This window comes from Antechinus flavipes, chromosome 2 (genome assembly GCF_016432865.1).
Source record: "Antechinus flavipes isolate AdamAnt ecotype Samford, QLD, Australia chromosome 2, AdamAnt_v2, whole genome shotgun sequence".
NCBI lineage: Eukaryota > Metazoa > Chordata > Mammalia > Dasyuromorphia > Dasyuridae > Antechinus > Antechinus flavipes.
Window position 1 is genome coordinate 586635173 of NC_067399.1, and position 21053 is coordinate 586656225.

The 21053-nt window shown below is 36.3% G+C and overlaps 1 protein-coding gene across 3 annotated transcripts in view; it reads right to left on the reverse strand.

Moving 5' to 3' along the window:
- SORCS1 (sortilin related VPS10 domain containing receptor 1) overlaps window positions 1-20464 on the reverse strand; it is a 714896-nt gene extending 694432 nt beyond the window's left edge. For 2 of the 3 annotated variants that reach the window (XM_051981370.1, XM_051981369.1), the window contains exon 1: window positions 19762-20464. In XM_051981370.1, the coding sequence (XP_051837330.1) occupies window positions 19762-20370 (609 nt within the window). In that variant the 5' untranslated portion in view covers window positions 20371-20464. The remainder of the gene's footprint in view (window positions 1-19761) is intronic. The other variant, XM_051981371.1, reaches the window with a different exon arrangement.
- Between the last annotated feature and the right edge of the window lie 589 nt (window positions 20465-21053).

Genomic DNA, 21053 nt, shown 5'->3' on the forward strand with positions numbered 1-21053 from the left:
GCTTAACCTTCACTTTCACCCCTAGTCCCCAGGTGGAAGAATATCCAAGTTGTAACAAGGCACATTTCTGCAAGTCCCTGTCACAAAATAGCCTAGCACACTTTGATTTATTTGGGCCAAATTTATGGCTTTCTTCTTTTTTCTCTCTCTGCAGTTCTAGTTTGGGATAATTCTCCAGAAACTCTGAATTGGATAGCATAAATCAAGATAATAAATGTTCCTTGAGCTTCCCATCTTTAATATGTATCTCAAACAGTGACCTCCCTTCAGAAATGAATCAGAATATGTTTCCAGGATTCCTTCCTGCAGAGGTAAGAAAACTGAGGTCAAAGAACTACTGAACTTACCAATAATAAAGCTAGATAAAGCCTACACAAGATAGCTTCATCAAATCCTTTCATTCCCAGACTTCCATCAACAATTTGCACCTATAGGTTCCATTGACACCATTAAGTATCATGTTAACATTTTGAAAATATTGTTGGAGTCATCCCTAAGGGATTTGGGACCATGGGTTAAATATAAAATACCTCTATATCTTTTTTTATTTTTTTTTTTGGCTTCCTCTCCTCCTCCCCAATGTCAGATGACATGAGACTCAACTAAACACATCCTTATTGAATACATTCTTAAATGGGGAAAATTTTTGTTTTGTTTTGTTTTGTTTTTAAGATCAGGATAAGTAATACTTAAATGGTCTTCCCAGAGTTCCAGCCACTTATTTTCTACTGCCTGCTCTGACACTTTCAACTTAAATTCAATATATCCAAAATAAAACTAATTATCTCTCATCAATAATTTGTTCTACTCCCAATTTTCTATTTCTGTACCACCATCCTCTGAGTCACTCAGGTAGAAGCCTCCTCATTTCCTTCACCAATGAAGATAACCCATTGACAAATATTGTCAGTTTTACTTCCATATAATTCTTAGATCTGCCCCCTCCTTTCAATTCCCACTGAAACTATTCCAATTCAATATTACTTTTTATCTACACTGTATTGTCATTTGGTTTTCCTACCTGTAGTTTACCCCTTTTCCAATCTAAATTTCATACATTTACTTAAAAATCTTCCTTTTCTTTCAAAACAAAATTATATTACTGATATCGTTTATTTTTGTCACATCATTTTCTAATAAATCTCTTTACCTTCGATTATTCAGTGAGCTATTCCTTATAACAAAGATTTTAAAAGAAAGGGAATAAATGGAAGCAGTTCAGCAAAATTAATACATCAACCATGTCTAAGAGTATATGTGATATATCCAGGACCTGGTTAATGTGAATAATGAATACACTGAACTGTTTATATGTATTTAAATTCTCACTGTTTCAGGTTATAATTATGTAAATTATGATAATTGGTTCCAGGCCATAGTAATATGCAGTGAGATTTTTTTTTAAATGCAACCACTTCAGAAGAATTCATTATTCATATTAATCTAGACCTAGCTGTATTCTAAACCCACAGTATTCCACCTCTGGAAAGAAGGGAAAGAGATATATTTTTTCAGCTCCCCTTTGGAACTAGATTTAATCATTATAACTACATAATGGGAATTTTCATAATTTTGTTCTTTCTATTTACATTGTTTTATTCATTATGAATATTCACTATGAATATAAGAACTAGTCTTTCTAGTTCTGCTTCTTTTACTTTGCATCAATTCATACACCTTTTCATGTTTCTCTGAATTCTTGATGTTTATCATTGCTTACAGTGCAATAATAGTCCATTATATCCAATTCCCTATTTTAACATTTCCCAAGCATTTGGTATTTGTTTCCAGCTCTTTGTTAGCACAAAAATAATGAAATTGTGAATATTTTAGTACAGATGGTACTAGGTGTTGACATCCTATAGGATTTATACTTAAAGGTGGAACCTGTGAATAAAAGGATATGAACATTTTATTCACTATTTAGCATATTTCCTTATTAGTTTCCAGAATTAGTGAGACGATTCATAATTCCACTAAAAAATGTATTCATATGTCTTTTTTTTTCGTGTTGTGTCTGCTTTTGGATCTTTGCTAATTTGCAAATCTGAATCTTTTGCTAATTTATTTTTGATTTGCAATTTGTTTTGATATATAATTCTCTAATTATAAATAATCATATCTTTAAGCCATCTATCCATTGGTGGAATGGCTCTTTGTCTGCCATATCTAAATATTTTAGATAGCAGATCATTAGCAAAGACATTTAACATAATGTTTTTTTTTTCCTGTAAGAATGATTCCATTCTTATCTTAGCAACATTATTTTTTTTCCAAGAAAAAAGAACTTTTTAATTTCATATAACCCAAGTATTTATTTTATCTTTTTTTGACCCACTCTATCCCTTGTATAATTAATAATTTTCACTGTAACCATAGTTGTAAAAGTTACTTGAGCAAGATCCCTTCCCACAATCTTCCTCCCTCCTTTTTTTTTTTTAATATATATTTACAGTCAGATTTCATTTGAATTTTGGGAGTTTTGTGGCATATGGTTTAAAGTGATAGTCAACCTAGTTTTTGCCAATCTGCTTTCCATTTTTCCAATCTTTTTTGTTAAATAAAAAGTTATTTTCCAAATAGTTTATATTATATGGTTTATTTTTAAATTTTACTTATATATTTTATGCTTAAATGCAAAATAGAAAAAGAAAATAACCATCATCATTTGCACATCAGAACATGAGATATATCAAAATATTAAGCAATAAATTTCCATTTTGGCAGCAATTAGGCATAGAACAATACTTCACACGCTATTCCAAAATAAGGTCAAAATGGGTTTGTTATTTAGACAAAAAAACTATAAGAAAATTAGGGGAGCAAGGCATCCTGTCAGATCAGTGGAGAAGGGAGGAATTTATGGTGAAAGAAGAACTAGAGAACATAATGAAATGCAAAATGGATAATTTTGATTATATTGAATTTAAAAGGTTTTGCACAAACAAAACCAATGCAACCAAGATAAGAAGAGAAATAGAAATATGGGAAACAATTTTTATAGCCAGTGTTTCTGATAAAGGCTACACTTCTAAAATCTATAGAGAATTGAATTCAATTTATAAGAATACAAGTCACCATTCAATTGATAAATGGGTCAAAGGATATGAATAGGTAATTATTAGATGAATAAATTAAAGCCATTTATAGTTACATAAAAATTATCTAAAATTACTGTTGTTTAGAGAAATGCACCACTTCATGCCTCTCAGATTGGCTAAGATGATAGGAAAAGTTAATGATAAATATTGAAAGGGATATGGAAAATTGGGACAATAATGCACTTTTGGTTGAGTTGTGAAATGATTCAACGATTCTAGAGAAGAAGTTGGAACTATACTCAGAGGAATATAATACTGTGTATACCCCTTAATCTAGCACTATCACTACTGAATCTGTACCCCAAAAAGATCATAAGAGAGGGGAAAGGGCCTACATGTGCAAAAAATGTTTGTAACAACTCTTTTTGTAGTGGCAAGGAATTAGAAATTGGGTGGATGCTTATCAATTGAGGAATGACTGAATAAGTTATGGTACATGAATATAATGGAATATTATTGTTCTATAAGAAATTATGAGCAAGCTGAATGAAGTGAGCAGAACCATGAGAACATTGTATATAGTAACAGCAAGATTATGTGATAATCAACTGTGGTAGAGTAAGTTCTTCTCTACAATCCAAGACAATTTCAAAGATTTGGGATGGAAAACACCATCCACATCCAGAAAGAGTACTATGGAGACTGAATATGAATCAAAGAATAATATACATTTTTCCACTTTTGGTCTGATTTTTCTTGCACAGTATGCCAAATATGAAAATATGTTTATAAGCCCATATCAAATAGCTTGCTGTCTTAGAGAGGGGGAAGGATGAGAAGGGAGGAAAAAATATCGAAACACAAAAATCTCACAGAAATGAATGTTGAAAATTATCTTTACATGTATTTGGAAAATACATTTATTTGTACATATACATGTACAAATGTATTTAGAAAAATAAAATACTATTGAGACATTTAAAAATAAATAAATAAATAAATTTCCATTTCAAGAAAGCCTATATAATAAACATTTTACATTGTGTTCAAAACTATCCATCTTTTCTTTGTTTCCTGGTAACTTTTCTTTTGTTTTCTGCTGTGCACTTTTTACCTTATTATTCTTTCTCTTCTTCCCCCTACAGAAGACAATTAAGTACATATGTGTGTGTGTGTGTGTATACAGACATACATATATACACACACAGATGCACACATAAACATACAAATACATATATATACACACATAAATATCTACAATCATACCTAGATATACACATATGCATTCATATGCACCTATTTAAGACAATTTTATGCTTGTTTGCTATGTGGTTTATTTTATTTTATTTTTTTGCAAGGCAATTGGGGTTAAGTGACTTGTCCAACATCACACAGCTAGTAAGTGTTAAGTTTCTGAAGCCATATTTAAACTCAGGTTTTTCTAACTTCGGGGCCAGTGCTCTATTCACTGCACCATCTAGCTATCCCTTTTGGTTTATTTAAAAAGTAATTAAGAGCAATTTTTTTTATTTCATAGCATTAGGTTTAGACAGAGAAAGGACAATAGAATTTCTTGAATAAAACCCTCTGATTTTTGCAGGTAAGGAAATTAAATTCAGGATTTGCCCAAGGTTCTACTTACAGCAATCATCATAGGCAGAATGTAAGTCTTTGGACACTAAAATTAATACTTTTTTTAAACTATGCAATAATGTCTTCCAAATCTTACTTATCTAATTTATTTCACTCACCTCTTTTCATCTTTTAAAATCATTCACAAATAGATTGCTTAATTACTGCTCTATCATATAGTTTGACATCTAGAATTATTATTGTATCTTCATTTATATGTTATTTAACTTGAGAGTCTAGATATTTCCCCCTCAAAAACAACTTTATTATGCTGTTTATCTGTAAAAAATATTTTTTTCTTTTGATTAGTATAGCAATAGATTTGTAAATTAATTTACGCTCTCATTTTTATTTTATCAGCACCATCCAATCATGACAAATAAACATTCATTCAATTATTTAAGAGTTTTGTAATTTTATTTTTATGTTTGAGTGTGACTTGGTGGATTGAGATATTTTGTGCATTTTATGATTATTAGGAATGGGATTTCATTTTCTCCTACATTTTCTACTACTAATTCTACTGAATTTATCAGTTGTTAAATATAAATTATATTTTTGCAGTTTATTTTATCCTCCTACTTTGATGAAACTGCATCACAGATATCTGAACTCCATTCCCTCAATAACTGGTCCCATTTCTAAACCTACCACATGCATCCATCATTCTAGGAATCAATACCTGTGGAGATGTGGCTTAAATAATACTTCTGCATATGCTATAATCACAGTACAGAAGTCCTAGAAAAAGAATCAATCAACATTTATTAAGCACCCAATATGTGCCAGAAAGGAAGTTCTCACCACTAAATTCCTTGACACTCTCATGACTCATAACATCATTCATGAGATGACATTAAAGATGGTACATTGCCATCTGCTTTGTTGCTATATTGTATGGACAATGGGACCTTTACATCTGACTTGCAAGTAAAGCATTCTCTAAGGTGTTTCCTCCATTAAACTGTGAGATTCTTATTTTCTATTGTCTTATTTTCCATTTGTGTCTCTAATGTTTAGTATAGTGTTTTGCTCACAGTAAAAATCTTAACAAAATATAATTTATGTTTTTCATTCATTCATTCATTCATTTACATATTCATTCCTCTGTCCATTAATTCATTCATTCACTTATATAGTCTTAGAATAGCTGACCTGATTTTGATTCTTGGAAAAATTCTAGAGTATAGTATTAGAGGAATGGTTAACAGGCAGCTGGAGAAGGAAGTGGTGACTACAGGCAGCATGGCTTCATCAAGAAGGGATGGTGTTAGACCAAATCCCATTTCTTTTTAGACATTTTCCCTGGACTAATACATCAAAGACCTGTTGTCAGTATAATTTACCTGCTTTATCAAAGAATTTGGCAAAATTCCTCAAGCTAGTCTTGTAGGAAAGATATGGAAGTGTGGGCTAGAATTTGGAACTCATACAATTTGGGCGAGTACAATTTGAAACTCATTTAATAATAAGTCAAATTGAAACAAGTCAAATTAAAAAGAGGTCTCCAGTGCCCCAGATGTTGCTATTTGGCACAATGTTGTTCAAGATTTTTATTAGTGACTAGTTAAAGATATTAAGAGATCAAATATTTAGGATAGATAGCAAAAACATTAAGTGTCAGAGTCAGGATTATAGGATCATAAAACTAGAGGTAAAAGGAACTTTAGAAATCTTTTTCTCATTTCTTTGTGTTAAAGATAAAGAACTGAGTCTAGAGAGATTAAAAAATTAACCTCTAATTAGATGAAGCTGGTAAATCTGAGGTGAGATTTGAACTCACCTTCCTGATTCTCAATCTGCAGCCCTCTCCACTGTACCACATTGCCTCTACAAAAAATTTCACAGGCAGTTCATGAGTATGAATCTAATGACATTTAATAAGGATAAATGCAAAGTCTTACATTTGAATTTTAAAAATCAATTTAAAAGTACAATGTAGAGAATGCATGACTGGACAGTCATTTTGATTGAAAAAAGATAAAGGGATTTTAAAGTGAATGGCAGGCTCATTTTAAGTTTAAAAATGTGATATGGAAGCAAAAAACAATCTAATATAATTTTGAGAGATAGTGTCTAGGTATTGCAAGGTACTCTATGTTGGTCAAATCTTATCAGCAGTCCTGTGTTCAGTTCTGGAAGCTATATGGTCTGAAGGATTTAGAGAAGCTGAAGAATTTCCAGAGAGCAATAAGCTGATTGGTGAAGGCCCTTGAGATCATGACATATGAGAGTCAATTGAAATACCAATAGAAGTTTCACCTAAAGAAGAGAGAAGTTAGTGGGGACATAATAATTGCTTTCAAGTATCCAAAGAACTGTGAAGTATGAAAGGATTCAGAGATGTTCTATCTGTTACCAGAAGCCAGAATTAGGAGAAAGAAGTAAAAGCGATAAAAAGATAAATTTATTGTTATAAGGAGAGATTTTCCAACAAATGGAGCTAACTAAAAACTTTACTCTTTTGGGTGATAAAGAGTTCTCCCTTACTAGAAGTCTTCAGACAAAGACTGATGACCTCCTTATCTGCCATAGAGAAGATTTTTATTCACATATGAGTGGAGCTAGTAGCCTCTGAGAAGCCTTCCAATTTGAGAATCCTGTGATTCTGTGATGCTTCCTCCTGGACTCTCCATGATCACTGAGATGCACAAAAATAATTAGTTAATGACCCTGAGCTTAATACCAAGAGAGAGGTTTACATGTAGCTCATTTCCTCAGGGGCTTTGAGATCTAGAAAGCACTTTCCTGACATCAACCCTGTGGAGAATTCAAATATGATGATTCCAACATAACAGGCGGTGAATCTCAAGCTTAGGGAAATCCACTGGCCTGTCCATAATCACACAGCTAGAAAGCATTGAAGTCAAGAATCAAACCCAGGACTTCTGACTTGTTCGCCAGCATTCTTTTGAGTATATTCTCAGCAGGCAAGTTTCTCCTGATCTCTGAAGAGGAGAAAGTTCCATGCTGGACATACCTGTCTCTGGTTAAATGAAATGTTCTCTCTACCCCTCTGAACTTATGCTCACAGTCATCTTCAATCGGGCTGCTTTAAGCAGAACTCTTCCTTATCCACAATGCACAAGGCCGGCTGACATCCTCACCTTCATGGATGGAGAGCTTCATTTGGTGAGTCAATGTTTGATCAGTTAATATGAACACGTGTGCCCTTTACTAAGACCTGCAGTCTCTGGAAGTGTCAGGGTGACATAATTGCCTACAAACCTGGTTTTCCTCCAGTCAACAAAATGGCTACTCAACAAAGACACAGAGAAGACAGCTGATGCATGTCAGAAAGAGAAAATGCAGAAGGCTCTTCTTTATTAAAACAGCTTGGTAGAAACCAGAAGGCAAGAATGTTTTCTGCAAACAGTGGACTTGGGGGTATGAAGGTTCTAGATGTGGCTAATAAAAGCTGCCTGTTTGATCTAGTTTTGATTGGAAATCAGTCTTAATGAAGCTAAGTTGTGAGGTTAATTTCTGTATCAGTTAGTTTGATTTGCCCTGAGAAATACTTAAATGCAAATCATTTACTGATTTTCTACTATGTACAATGTTTTCTGCTGGGTGCAATGGGATGTGTGTAAATGTATCATAAATGTATGTATATAATATGCATATATATCGATTAAATGTGTTGTACACATGATATACATGCATATAATATGCATATAATAATAAAATGTATCTTATACATATATATTTCTACAATATTTACACAATCTGTATATCAATATTTATATTTATCCTGTTTATATATGAATATATGATATATAAATATGAAACATTTAAATATTGTTAATTTTTTTAATCTAATGAAATGGATTTCTCCAAAAGAAATAATATTATGCCTACATACAAATAATATACTATATATATACATATATATATATTCATACATACACATACACCTGTTTAGTACAGTAGGATATGCATATGCATGTATATACATTTTCTTTCTTTTAAATAATTTTTTATTGACAGATAATTTTTTACAACATGTCAGGGTAATTTTTTACAACATTATTCCTTGCACTCACTTCTGTTCCGATTTTTCCCCTCCTTCCCATGTATATACATTTTCATATAAGTATGTGTACATGTATTTTCATGCATGTGTGTGTGTATTCCATAGAACCTAGCAGATATGTGTGTATGTATATGTGTACATACACACACACATATGTATATCTGTAGGGGTGTATGTATATGTGTATATATATATGTATATTATATATAATATACACACACAGATACACCTACATATATATCCTTGAGCGGTAACAAAAAGGCACTGAGGTTTATCTGAAAGAACATTGGGCTTATAGCTAAAAGATCTGGGTTTGAGTCCTAGCTTGACACTAACTAGAATCGCCATTTACATCTTTCTGTGCCTCAGTTTCCTCATTTGTAAATAAAGTCAAAGTCATATATTTTCCATGCATTCATAGGAGTAATATTGCTAGTGGGAAGAGGTATCTGGTTCTGTGATTGAACTGAAATAATGAGCTTCCAAGGTGATCACTCCACTTATCTTGGCAGATCAGCAACTCAAGTGTAGCTTATGGTCTTAGATGACTGATTGCCTGGGACGATGAAGGGTTAATCAATGTTGCTATTTTGACACAGCTAATATGCCAGGGGATTACAAATCACGGACAAGCAGGGACCCTAGAGTCCATCTACGTCCATCCCTTCATTTTTACAAGAGGCAGGATTCCAACCAGATCTCCTTGATTCCAAGGCTGACACTCTATTAACCATGCTACACTTCGTGGCAATACATGACAGGTGCCAAATGTATGATTGGTATTATAATAAGTGCTATAGAATAACTGCTACTGGAGCTTAACTTAGAACCATAGTTCATCCCTTGCAAAAGTATGTCTTTGGTTAAAGGAGAGGACCATTGCAGAGAATGTGGATGACTCCATTTAACATTTTCCCCATTACTGGAAGAAATTAAAACTCATATTTTGATATTTGACTAAGACTACCACCTTAATATACAATGAAGAACAATTAGAAAATAGACTATTTTTTTTTTTGCCTTTATAGGAGGTGGTCACTAATAAGATTTCTCCAGTCTTAATGGTAGAAATGAGTGTATTTCTGATGAAAAACATGGCAGAAAGTGAGCTCTAGGCAAAGGTGGGTTAGGTAAGAGCCTTTTCTTTCAACCCTTGCCAGAAGCAAAAGGCTTGATGGTCTGTGATTTTGTGTTCCAATAGTATATGCTGCTCTGGCTAGGTTAAAATGACTAAAGCCATCAATCCTTTTTGCTCCAGGGCACGAGATGATTAGCTGATTTTCTGATAACAAGATTCTTATTAGCACTTTCTTTAACAGGTGTACAAGTTGTTCATGCTGATGGTTCCAGGGTCATTAGGCAGCAGGGAAGAAAGAGAATGCCACAACTCACATATCTTCCACCGGTAACAAGCCTGAGATGACATGAATTAATAACTCCAGCCTAGCTAGACAGCAAGATGGACAGAGGTCATGGCTTTGATAGAGCTGTAGCTTGGGGCAGCCTCTCAAACTGCCAACCCAACAGGTGAGTGACCTGAGAGTGTGGAAGCAGACAGGTCAGAAACAGCTCTGTTGATGCCAAAAAGCCTTCTTGTCAGTCCTCAGCCTCCACTGAGTGAGAACTATTACTTCCCAAAAGCTGTGTTCAGTCAACTCCTATCTACAAGTTTGGGGTCTATTCTAAAAAGAGAGATTTTCCTGGTTACTAGAATATCTTGGGCAAGTTATTTCTTCCCTAGGACTCAGTTTTTACATCAGTAAAATCCAGGGTGTGAACTGGCACAAATCTTATTGATTGAATTTATGGTTTCCAGCTCTGTACTATGACCTTTAATTCAAAAGGAAGTTCTGTGTTTTGTTGTTGTTGTTGTTGTTGTTGTTGTTGTTGTTTTGTTTTGTTTTGTTTTGTTTTGGAGGGGTTAAGGGAATGGAAAGAAAGAAAAGGACATAGCTAATGTTAAAATACTGTTAGCATCAGTGTGTAAATTAGGCCTTCTCCAGTCCAAATCCTTTTATATCCTAAAGATTATTTTTGATCTTTCTGTAATTATTCTTTTCAGCTACATCATTACAGGATATTTTCCCCCTATATTCCATTCCTTAAAATTGCTCTTGATACTCCCTTTAAACAGAATATACATATAAATACTGAGTAGGGAAGGGGATTTTGGGTACAATCTCCACTAGTAAGGTACTGGACAATAGCTATTAACTTCATAAACTTTTACAATGTATTGGGAAGTTGTCAGATTATTTTGTAGCTTTCACAAAATCCCATAACCTTCCTTGAATAGATGGTATGTCATTTCCATTTTTCTGTTGTTGTGGTTTAGTTTTCCAATTTTCTCCAGCTATTCATGATGCCATTTGGGGTTTTCTTGGCAAAAGTACTATAGTGTTTGCCATTTCCTTCTCCAGCTCATTTTACAGATGAGCAAAGAAGGGCAAACAGACTTAAGTGATTTTCCCAGTCTCACAAAGATGGTTGGATTTGAATTCAGGTTTTCTTGACTCCAGGACTGGATTTTTATTCCCTATGCTACCTTTCTTCACTTGTTTCTATTTTACAAGGGACTAATCTATCCCTTCATTTATTTTACAAGTACTTTTTGAGAGACCTGTATGTGGAGGGCCTTGTCTACAAGCTCTGTAGGGATTCAAAGGGTTAAGTTATGGTCCCTGCCCTTATGGAGAATACAATCTACTAAATTTCACACTATATGACTTATCAGACTAAACTGCTTGTTCAAAATCCCAGAACAAGTCATTAGAGGAGCTGTGGAAAAGCCTCAGGAGGCCCAGGCCTAAAACCTTTCTCCAAAATGACTGGCACAGCGATACAAATCTAGGTCGAATTAGGAGAGCTGACTGTCTATCAAACTTATCTTTCTATCCCATCAGAGCATGTGAACTCAATGAAGTCATAACATTAAGTTCTTTTCCATGTTGTCTTAAAAGTTTCTTTTCATTTATGTCTCACTATCTACAGGACCTAGCAAGTTTCTAGTATCCATGCTCATAGTAGAAGCTCAATATATTTTCCTAAATTGAAATGAACCATAGATTTAAAGAAAGAGCAAAAGGGAATCATCTGATCTAATATCATTACTATGCAGATGAGAAAACTGAGAGTCAGCTATGTTAAGAGATTTATTTAGAGTCACCCAATGACGGATTCAGTAGCAAAGTATGAGTTACAAGCCCAGGTATGACTAGCTATGATCCATATTATCATTGTCTCTCACTATCTATCAGGTCACTGTCTAGGTGGAAGTCAATAGTCTTGGGATCTCATTGCATCATTTCCACTAAGTAAACTGTTGAAGGTCTGAAAACCAACTTTTCCACCTTAGATAAGGGAGATAACACAATAGTGTGGTAATACAATATAATTGACAGAGATCAGTCTTGGAGTTAAGGAAATGTGGGTTCAAGTATATATGGACAAGTTATGTATCCTCTCAATGCCACAGGCGACTCCAGATGAGCTTTAGATTAGAATTAGTAAAGGGAATTTCCCAAACTTAATTTGTCACAAGTGTATATAAAAATCAATCAGCTAATCAACCATTTTATGAGGTACGTTGAAGGATTATAATCAGATGATATAACAAAGGTGAAACCTTGCAAGATTAAAAGTGGTATAAAAATATAAGAAAAATAACATTTAAGAGTTCTGTAAACTCAAAGATATTCTTTTTTTATACACTTTAAGATTTATGTAGAGTTGTTTCTTTGTTTCTTTGTTTTTCCATGGAACATTTTTTGACTAACCTTCAGAAAGGGTTCTATTCTTCTTCATAAACCAGGCATAGAGAGATTCCTCCTTTATTTTTGTTCAGATCATTTGTATATAATATCCACCCATTTTAAACAGAGAAGCACATATCTCCTTGGGGTGACCATTACACTTCCCCTGGGATTGGCTCATTCACATGCCAACAGAATCTCTTTTCTTTCTTCTCTCTCAGTCGCCGCAGGAAAGCTGTTCAGCAATCGCTTCCTGTCAGCAAATACAGGTATATTTTCTGTACTTCTCAGCCAGAAAAATATAGCAGTAATTGAAATACACACAAAGACAGAACAAATATTTTGTATATGATGTTTGAAGACATAAAACAAGCAAGCAGAGAGAAAGAAGATAATTCATAGCCTGAACAGAATTTCTGATGCTCTCACTGACCAGATGCTTATTAAATAGAAGAAAATCCACTTGTGAAAACAGATCATTTCTGTGGACAGAAGTCAAGATAAAACAAGACAATGACTTTACCTGCTGAAATTTTAAAAATGCAAATATTAGAGTTCACAAATTTTAAATTATAATGCAATTTTTTTTTAAATTTTCTCAGTGACTTTAGATCATACTCAGTTTTACTACTATTCAAATGTGAAGGAAAGTATTTTTTCCTCCAATATTTGTGGATATTTGTTGACATCTTTTAAATTTTAAAATCTTATGCAAATGCAGTCTTCATTTGACATGAGAAAATCCAAAAATACTACACATTATGGCTTATCGTTTCTAACCTTTCATATCTTTGCTTGGGCTATTTCTTCTGCCTTGAATGTTCTGCATACTCCTCCCATTCCTACCCTATCTCACCATTCAGTGCTTTAAAAAAGACATAATTACGGAAGAAAAAAGTGCTAGATTTGGGGTCAAAAGAAACATGGATTCAAAATCTAGTTCAAACACTAGCTGTAGGATCATTCATAAATTATTTCATCTCTCTAAGATTGAGTTTCCTTATCTATAAAATGGGAGGATTTACTTACACCACCTACCTAAAGGAAGTTCGTCAAAAAACATGCTTTGTAAACTCTTATCCCATGACAAAACTGTTACTTTTTATTATGAAAGTCTTCTTAAAAAATGCTTCCTCTTTCATGAAGCCTTCCATGATTACACCATTTTCCCATCCTCTGAACCTCTAGTACTTGTTTTCTATGACATGGAAATGTTTAGAACAGGTGTTATTTGTATATGTACTTTGTTTTCCCATTGAAATTGTAAGTCTCCTACAGACAGGGACTAAACCTAATATATCTTTGAATCATTCCCCCATGTCTTGAACAGAACTTTGGGTTGGGAAACAAAAATGAATTTGATTTTCATGAATAAACAAAGATACCCCAAAAGCTTTGGTAACTCCACTTATGGATTTTCACATGTTCCTTTATAGATTTAGAAAAATTAAAGAGAAATACCTTCTAGTGTTTTAGTTCACAAAACTAATGTCTAGAGGTGAAAATCATCTCAGATGATATTTAATACAACTTGTCCAAAGTCACATAAGTAATAGTACCAAAGGTGGGGTTTAAATTTAAGCCCTTTAATGCCAGTCAGGATAGTTTTCCATATTTCATGTTGTGTTCACTTCACAATAGTATTTTCCAAATGCTAGGTTAAGGATCCCTATAGCCTCTTGCTCTGTCATATGCATTTTCTCTCAAATCCCTAATTCTGCTCCTTGAACCTAGAGAACCACTATATTAAGGCTACAGAGAATCAAGGAATATGAGGCAGAAAAGTTTTAATTTCTACTAGGTTACAGTAAACTTGGGTTTGGCAAATGCTAATCTTACCAATTACATGTGTGTGGGTATGTATTTGTATTTTATAACATATTACAGTTTTCAATGGATTTTCACCTACATTATCTCATTTGGTATACCATACAACTTAAGAATGAATCAGAAGAGGAAAATAATGGTAAAAAAAAAAATCAATTTACTTGTCCAAGGTCATACAGCTAGTAAGTGATGGAACCAACACTAACCTGAATCCCCTGGCTATAAATCCACGGCTCTGTTTTAGCAAACTGCCTCTATTTGATATTATTAAACATCCAGGAGATACTTTTGTTTCATTCTCAAGATAATTTTTGTCTCCAGAGATAACTTTTTTTAAAGCAAATTATATGGAGATGAACAATAACAGGTCAAATAACTTTTGCTTTTTCCCTGCAAATTCACAAAAACAGATTTAAACCAAATGCACTTTAATACTTTATGATTATCTTGGCTCTCTGCCAACAGAAATTCATTCAAATAGAAAAATACAAAGTATAATGCAGAGACACACATACCAATTATAAAAGACTTGCCCACCACCAACCCAGGGATATACTTAAGAATTGCACATGTTTGCTTAAGGCATTAACACACAGTATTTCAGAACTGGAATGGGGTAAGAAGAATTATTAGTTGACCGCTAAGGTCACAGAACTAAAAGATTTTATGAGCCAATAAGTAAGATGTGATCTCTAACCTCGGTCTAACTTTTGGAAATAACCATACACTCAAAATATCTATATCACCAGGTATAATGTGTGTGTGTGTGTGTGTGTGTGTGTGTGTGTGTGTGTGTATCTTGTTTCCCCAATGAGGTTTTAGATACTCTCCCTATAGAACTTTCTACTTTTAGGAATTCATTCAAATAGAAAAACACAAAATGTAAAGCAAAGACATACATACCAATTATAAAAGACTTGTCCATCTGCAATTGATCTCTCCTTTTTAAAAAGTAGCTAAAATTCACACAGATCTCTAGGGTTTCAAAAGCATTTTATATACATTGTTTTATTTGATGCTCTCAGTAACCCTGAGAGATAGCAAACATAGTTCTATCGCTTTTTTAATATATAAAATTGATAAAATGTGACTTGCCAGTGTAAAATTAGATAAGTATGGAGTATCATAATAGGAGATTACCTAGGTCTTCCTCACATCCAACATTCTTCTACCCATCTGTCCTTGCTAGCTCTTTCTTTTCCTAGCACTTTATCCTTCTCTTATGCACTTATCATATTGCAATTTTCAACATATTTTTCAAAGTTACTCAATTACAAAAGACTGTTATATATGTGTATGTGTGTTTGTGTGTATCTTTGTATCATTACCAGTATTAGCGTAGGAAATAAATCAATAATTGTCTATTGAATGAGAGGTACAAGATATAAAATGCTATGGGAAAAAGGAAAAAAAAGAAGATATTATTTCATGTTTATGTAGTGGAGAAGGTCAAGGAAGTCTACATAGTAGAAATAAGCATTAGGCTGATCTTCAAGCAATACCTAGAAATTAGAAAGATGGAACTAAAAGGGAAGGACTTTGGAGTCAGAGGGAATGATGTAAGCAAAGGCAAGGAAGTGGGAAAATCCAATGCATGACAGTGTAACTGGGTCCACTCTAACTTGATCATATGCATGTGAAAGATCTAGTGAAAAATATTCTCATTTTATTAAGCACAAAATCCAAGGATAGATAAAGTCAGAAGAATTAGTTGAAGAGACACTCTTAGCTACAACAATGTTATATGGACTATAAAGAGAAGTCAACAAAATAATGGACAAGATTTGCAAAAATTACAATCTCCTGCAAAATAAAAAAAAAGTATCACCAATGTGAGAAAAAAGCTAATGCAAGATTTAAATTAGCTTTAGCATAAAGACATGAAACAAAGATAATAATGCTCATCACCTATCTAACCAGATTGCTATAACAATATGAGGTAGCACAGCTTAGGTATCCTGGAACTCCTTAGAAGTAAGGAGATCATATGTGCATACATATGTATGTTAGAGACATACATTATATATTAATATACTGAGTATCACTATATAAAATTAGATCAGGGCACAGCATGCCTAATATGAGTAGGGCAGAAGCAATGTGTTCTTGCTTACAGTATCAGGCTCATGACAGTGATTCATACATAGTTCCTTTCATGCCAAAGAATCCCAAGGTGTTCCACGAACTTTAGCAACAGCTTTCATAAACCACAGCTGCAGTGTAGAGGGGAGAACATCACCCCCACAGATAAGCTGAAACTGTTACCTGCTCCAAACTACGCCCAGAGCCCATCTTTGGAAGGAGTAGGAGGGAGAGGGGAAGCATGAGCACCACAGAAGGCTCCTTGAGGAGTTTGACAGGCAGCCTATAATTACCATAAATTTGCACCTCTAATACCCGCATTACAGTAATCAGCCCCCCTTCTTGGCAAAGGCTTCTAGCTAAAGGTTAAGCAGTTTCAAAAGGTATGCGTTGCATGTAGCAATGAAAAATGGGGAAACAGATTTATAAGCTAGGCATTTAGAAATAGGCATGGGGTAAAGAATGGAATACTGGCCTTGGGTCAGAAAGAGCTGTATTTGAATCCTGCCCCAAACACTTAACAGCTACATTATGACCTGGAGTAAGAATTTTAATCTCTCAGTCTCAGTATCCTCATCCATAAATAGCTCATACCTCAAAGTGTTGCAGTGAGAACTAGCACTTCACTATTCTTTGGGTGATAATCTAAATATTGGCTATTGTTTTTTGTGTACAGTTATCAATAATCATCAAAATTTATCTCAAATCAAAGTTTCACTACTGAGCAAAACAAGCTGATTTGTGTGGGCAAATATACATATACATATGCTTCCCTTAGTAGTAGGTATAACTATGTGCACATAGTTATGTATGTATGTAAGCCAGAACTTACATACACACATATATGTACATATATATACACACACACATATACACATATGTGTGTGTGTGTGTGTGTGTATAAAACTTCCCATTCATGCCCTACCACTTCCATGTAAATGAATTCTTTAAGTGAGGCTTTGATAAGATCACAGAGCCAGAAGAAATTTTGGAGGTCTTAGTCCAATACATTCATTTTTACAACTGAGGATAATGAATCCCAGAAAAATCAAATAACTTGACATAGGTCACAGAGATAATAAATGGCAATAACTAGATTTGAACCCAATTTTTTCAGCTGCAAATCCAGTGTTCTTTGTTTTCCACACCAATCCTCCTCTTCTAAAAAGTAATGACTAATGACTATTCTATTTTCTCTTTTCCCAAGTTTCTTCTCAAGTTAGCTGTTTCTCCAGAGACAAAACATTTAAAGGGCAGGAATGGCAATGAGTAGGTAGCTGTGGATAGTCAAACATTCAGCAGTCATATTGCATTAGTGCCAATTATTTTAGAAGGTTTTGTATATTACCCTTCTAAATTACTAGCCCAGCTAAGCCCTGCTAGGTTTGCATCCATGGACAAGGAAAGAAAAGATAGCCCTATGGGTCTCAACTATATAGACATAAATGATCATGGGATGCTTCTTAAATGGAGGGCATCTTATTTGCTAAGGCAATACCTAGCTCACTCTTCCCAAGACCTTTTGAGGGATGAAGTAAAACAAGGGTTTAATTGGTAAGTGATATTTTACGGCTTGGATAACAGTAAAAGCCAGAAATATTTCAAGTCAAAAGTCTTTTGCTTCCCAGTGCGACAAGACCTACATGTTTGATGTATTTAAAACCTGCCTTTAAAGCCAGAAGCTTTTCTTAATCACTTAAAGCACTAGGAAAGTTATTCCATCAGTTTAAGAAGACTCTAGTTGGGGGGAGGGGATGCATTTTAAGTAGTTATGGCATGAAAAATCCAAGAGTTTAGATATAAGAAATAGGGCAAAAGTGTGCAGAATCTGAAGTGATGTTATTTCTTTGATCAAGTAATTGAAGAAGTTTCTCAAAACTTGGCAAAATTAGTCCCCTTCATAAAAGCTGAATTCCAAGGAAAACCATGCTGATGTTTATCACAGCTTCGATCAACACTAAAATTTTCATCCTTATTTATGTTAATATATATTAAAGGAACCAACATTTTAAAATAATACCCTTATGGATGTAAGCAACTCCTCTTATTAGGAACTGACAATGAATACAGCTACCTAAGTGACAAATCTCTGGAACAATTTTTAGCTATTACATTACAATGGAAAAATATCGTGAAGGGTATGAGGCTGAATAATCTGTTTGTAGCATGAATAATAAAATCTCACATTTCTGATTGAATACTCCTTCCCACTACCCATCGCCTGTTTTAGTGCTTTATCTGCTTTATGACAGTCTATAGAACTTCCCTTACTTTTTAGATTTCTTTAACTATTCACAATTCTTTTTTTCTGTTACAATTTCCAAGTTCCATTTAAACTTGAGCAGCACCCAGCACCCTCTACTTCAAAAGAGGCAATGTTTGCCCAAAACATTAAATTAGTTGTTTTTTTTTTCTTTTAAAAATATATCTTCACTTCCTAGCCAGAAAAAAATGTTGCAAAAGGAACCTGCCACCAGTTCTCCCCATCTTCAACCATTTGCATTCCAGCTCATCCCTTGCACCCACAAAATGGGTAAAGCAAAAGAAGGAAGAACAGGGGGTTGTTGTAACTGCTGTGTCTGATCTTCCTGGGACCAGGAAGTACTAGACTAGAACAACCATTCATTCACATGCTGGAAAACCCCGAACTCTGACAACACACACGCGGATGTTGTTAGGGGATGCTGGAGTGTTCTCCCTGAAACATGCATCCGCTTGTTCCCAAGAAACAGGAATACATTAAGGGCACCAGCTTGCCATTGCAGTTCTTCAGAGGATGGGGAAAATGAGGAGGGCACAAGGTTCCACACCACGGTCATTTTACACCTAGAGACTTTTCTGTCTCTTATTCTAAGCCCTTAACTAAGTCTTGCAAATAAAGAACTAGGCATCTCAAGCTGCCCCCCCCAATTTAACCCTTTGCTTTCCATGTTCCTAATACTTTAAGGGAAACCGCTATTATTTGCATGGTCACAGTCTATCATCATAAATTTGGGGCAAAGGAGGCAGGAACATAGTTCATCTGAACAGCAAGTGCTTTAAAAATTATGGCATTCAGAAATGTTCATTAGATTGTTTTGGAGGAGTGAATATGGTAGGGTTAACCGGAGGTGTCACTTCTGGATTAATAAAATGGGGGGGGGCAGAGAAGAGAAAAACCGATGGTCAATAGCATCCGTAAATTCAAAAGCCCCCCCCCCCACTTTCTGCCCATGCCCTCTGCCTATTTTAACTATTTCCTTCCCAGATCTGGATTCCAGAGACGTACCCCAATTCTCAGAAAGGGACCTTCACACACACACACACACACACACACACACACACACACACACACACCACACACCCCGCACCCCCATATACTCCCGGGAGACTTGGCCTCCTCTTTGCTACTCACACTGCTGTTGTGACCTGACCAGTGGACCATGGCTTGGTTGTGTGCTGAGTCCCCGGTCAGTGCAAACGTGGTACTTGTCAGTCTCAGCTCCTCCAGCCGGAACCGGGTGGCTTTGCCAGGCTCCCGGTGCCCTCCTTCTGCCGGTTGTCCCCGTGGGCGCCTGCCCTCGCCGTTGTCCCGATCTTCCTTTTCTTGTTCCACCCCACTCCGTCTCCTCCGGATGGAGTGAAGTCTTCCGGCTCCACTATTGCCTTCTGGGCCCCTCTCGAGGGAAAGAGCCCTGTCCCCGGGGGCCACTGTAAACACCGGGCGGCGGGGGAATGGCATGGGAGCCGTGGGTGCTCTACTCGGCTTGGCAGGAGCCCCGAAGTGCCGCTGCTCCCCAGGAACAGCCGCCGGCTCCGGCTTCTCTTGGGGCCCCGGCAGGGGTGTCCCAGCTCGGGCTGGTGTCCAGCGCTGGGTCGATCCAGGAGATGCTGGGGGGCAACAGGAGCCGCCCCCACCACAGGCGCCCCGGGCGCAGAGAAGCAAGATCCCGGTACGGGCGAGAAGCGCTCCGAGCCGGGTTGGGGAGCCGCCGCCGCCGCTGCCTCCGCCAACTTTTCCCATCGCTGGAGCTGAGCAGACAAGAGAAGAGGGTCCCGGACGGGGAGTGGATGTAAAGAAGTCGCTTCTGAACTGCTATTGAAGGGGCTCAGGACCCCAACTCCATGGGCCGGTTGGGGGGGTGGGGGTGGGCAGGAGGACAGAGGCAAAGAGGGCTCCGGGGCAGGTGTAGCTGGTTGCCGGGGCTGGGTTACTGCCGCCGAGCGCAGTTTTTGACAGAGGGAGCCGCTGCTACACGGGGGTGGAGCTGAACTGAAGTCAGAGGCAGAGGGGTAGCTGACTGACTGGCTGCTCGGCGGAGTGGGGGGAGCTGCCGGGGGCTCCCGGCCGCCCCGCGTGCTGCTCTCCAATCTCCCTGACAGTGCACTGCCCAATGCTTCGCTGAGCTGCTGCTCCGTGCTGCGCTTTGGCAAACCGGAGCGCCCCGGACAGGCTGAGCCACTGCCGCCGCCCGAGCCTCCCACTCGTGAGCGCTGGCTGCCCACTCCCAGCACTCTCCTCTCGCTAATCAGCCCCCAACCCCAACCCCCAGGGACTTGCCCACGCTGCCCTTTCCGCGGGGGCGGCCAGCCTCAAGCTCTCTACTCTTTGCCAAGGTAGTGAATGTTCTCTCCGCTCCCCAACTTGTTTTCTTCTAGTCTTTTCCAGTCGCAAGGGTTTCCAAAGGCCACGAGGCCAGTAGTTCC